This window comes from Gavialis gangeticus, unplaced genomic scaffold (genome assembly GCF_001723915.1).
Source record: "Gavialis gangeticus isolate Ggan-Ray unplaced genomic scaffold, GavGan_comp1, whole genome shotgun sequence".
In the NCBI taxonomy this organism is placed as follows: domain Eukaryota; kingdom Metazoa; phylum Chordata; order Crocodylia; family Gavialidae; genus Gavialis; species Gavialis gangeticus.
Genome location: NW_017729022.1, coordinates 153,829,992 through 153,831,755, shown reverse-complemented (window position 1 = coordinate 153,831,755; position 1,764 = coordinate 153,829,992). Strand labels below are relative to the sequence as shown.

The 1,764-nt window shown below is 37.9% G+C and overlaps 1 protein-coding gene across 2 annotated transcripts in view; it reads left to right on the top strand.

The window, feature by feature from the left end:
- DYNC2LI1 (dynein cytoplasmic 2 light intermediate chain 1) overlaps window positions 1–1,764 on the top strand; it is a 40,320-nt gene that overhangs the window by 12,207 nt on the left and 26,349 nt on the right. For both annotated transcript variants that reach the window (XM_019516361.1, XM_019516360.1), the window contains one exon: window positions 543–611. In XM_019516361.1, coding sequence (XP_019371906.1) covers window positions 543–611 — 69 coding nt within the window. The remainder of the gene's footprint in view (window positions 1–542; window positions 612–1,764) is intronic.

Sequence of the window (1,764 nt, the reverse complement as noted above, 5' to 3'; positions counted from 1 at the left end):
ACACCTTGCTGGGGTCGTTTGACCCCAGTACTCTTTCCTGCCATGGCAGGGGGGCGGACTAGATGATCTTCTCAGGTCCCTTCCGACCCTAGAAACTATGAAACTATGAAATGTGTCAAAAACAATATAAAATTATAGTACATAATGCATTTTACCTTCATCAGAATCTTAGACGAGGCCTTTTTTAGCTTCATTGGGCCCAATTCTTCCTTGTATCTATACACCGGTAGGAGGGGACATCACATTCCAACATTTCCTTCCTTTGGTATGTCCCCTGTGTGGAAGTGGCTCCTGGTACTTGTTGTTCCTACTCAGCAGGTTTATGGCAGCAAGGCTTTCACTTCTCAAGGGGGCTGTTTTACAAGGGATTGTGTTGGAATATACCAGCCCTATGTAATTACACTGCATTATAATAGCTGTATGTCTAAAGATTTGAAAGAGATAACATACATCTGTTAATAATGATTCTCAGCCTGTTTTCTGATCTCTTAGCTCTGTTACTGTTCTTTTATAATGTTTTAAAATATACTGTTATTTCACAGGATTATGAATTAATTGACCCTTTTCCAATTCCTCTGGTGATAATCGGAAGCAAATATGATATTTTTCATGTAAGTAATATGTTTACATATTTTCCCCCTTTTTTATATTTAAAATATAAAAACAATACCTAATCAGATTCAAACAACAAACTACATCATTAATGTAGTAGTAACAGCAGTACCAGAAATACAACCAGCCATATTTATTATTATGAGAAACTAATCATTTCTCTACAAAAAAAATCCTCACAAATGGATGATTTTTCAGCATATATAGAAAACTACCAAGGGAGGGAAAGCAAGTTCAAGAGTTCTAAAGGAAACCTACCACGTGTGCCCTAGGTTTTGGTAGCTGAAGCAATAAAACATTTGCATATATATTCTGGAATCTGTCTAAAATCCTCTCTCATGCATGCAATCATTTATCATCAGATTTAGAGAAGACCAGTAAGTAAGCAGTCACATCTAATGCTCATCAATAACTTAATTGAAAAGCACTATCACAAAGCAGTGCAGTTGGTTCCTTTTTGACATTATTAAAAATATTCAAACAAATACAGATTTCCTTTGCATGAGAAACTTAGAGCATGTTTTACAATGTTTTCCATATTGGGTCCTCTAGGTGGCAGCATAATACACTGCTGCCTTGCCAGCTGTGAATTTGTATTTGTAAGATACCATGCATTCCTTTCAGAGTTGCCAACCTAAGAATTTTGTTTTTACTGACAATCTTCAAACTCTTTACTGACAACCAAACTTTTGTAATAACATGTTTTTATTGACATTGATTTTACATAACTTAAATGTAACCCCTCTGCCAGCGCCTGGCAATAACAAACTCCAGGTTCATATTTAGGGGTTAAACACTAACTTTCTAAATCTGGCTCAAGACCCCACACAGAAACCTGGAAAAGTGCATTAACAGCATGTTTGAAAGTGAACGAACTTCTCCACTTGCAAGCAACATTCAACTAAAACAGGGTTTATTACTGGGGAAAAAAGGATGAACACACGTCCTTAGAGAAAACCTTAACCATTAAACGTTAAGCGAAACCCAAACAGTTAATAATCTCACAGTCTTACTTGACTGCAGTGATGAGTTTACATCACCTCAGGGTTTCTCCACTCACAGAACACCCTGATACCCTTGACTACAGCCTGCACTGTGCTGCCACCATCTTAGCCCCCGCCCAGCCTTAGTCCTGGTGGCCCTGCTGTCCCC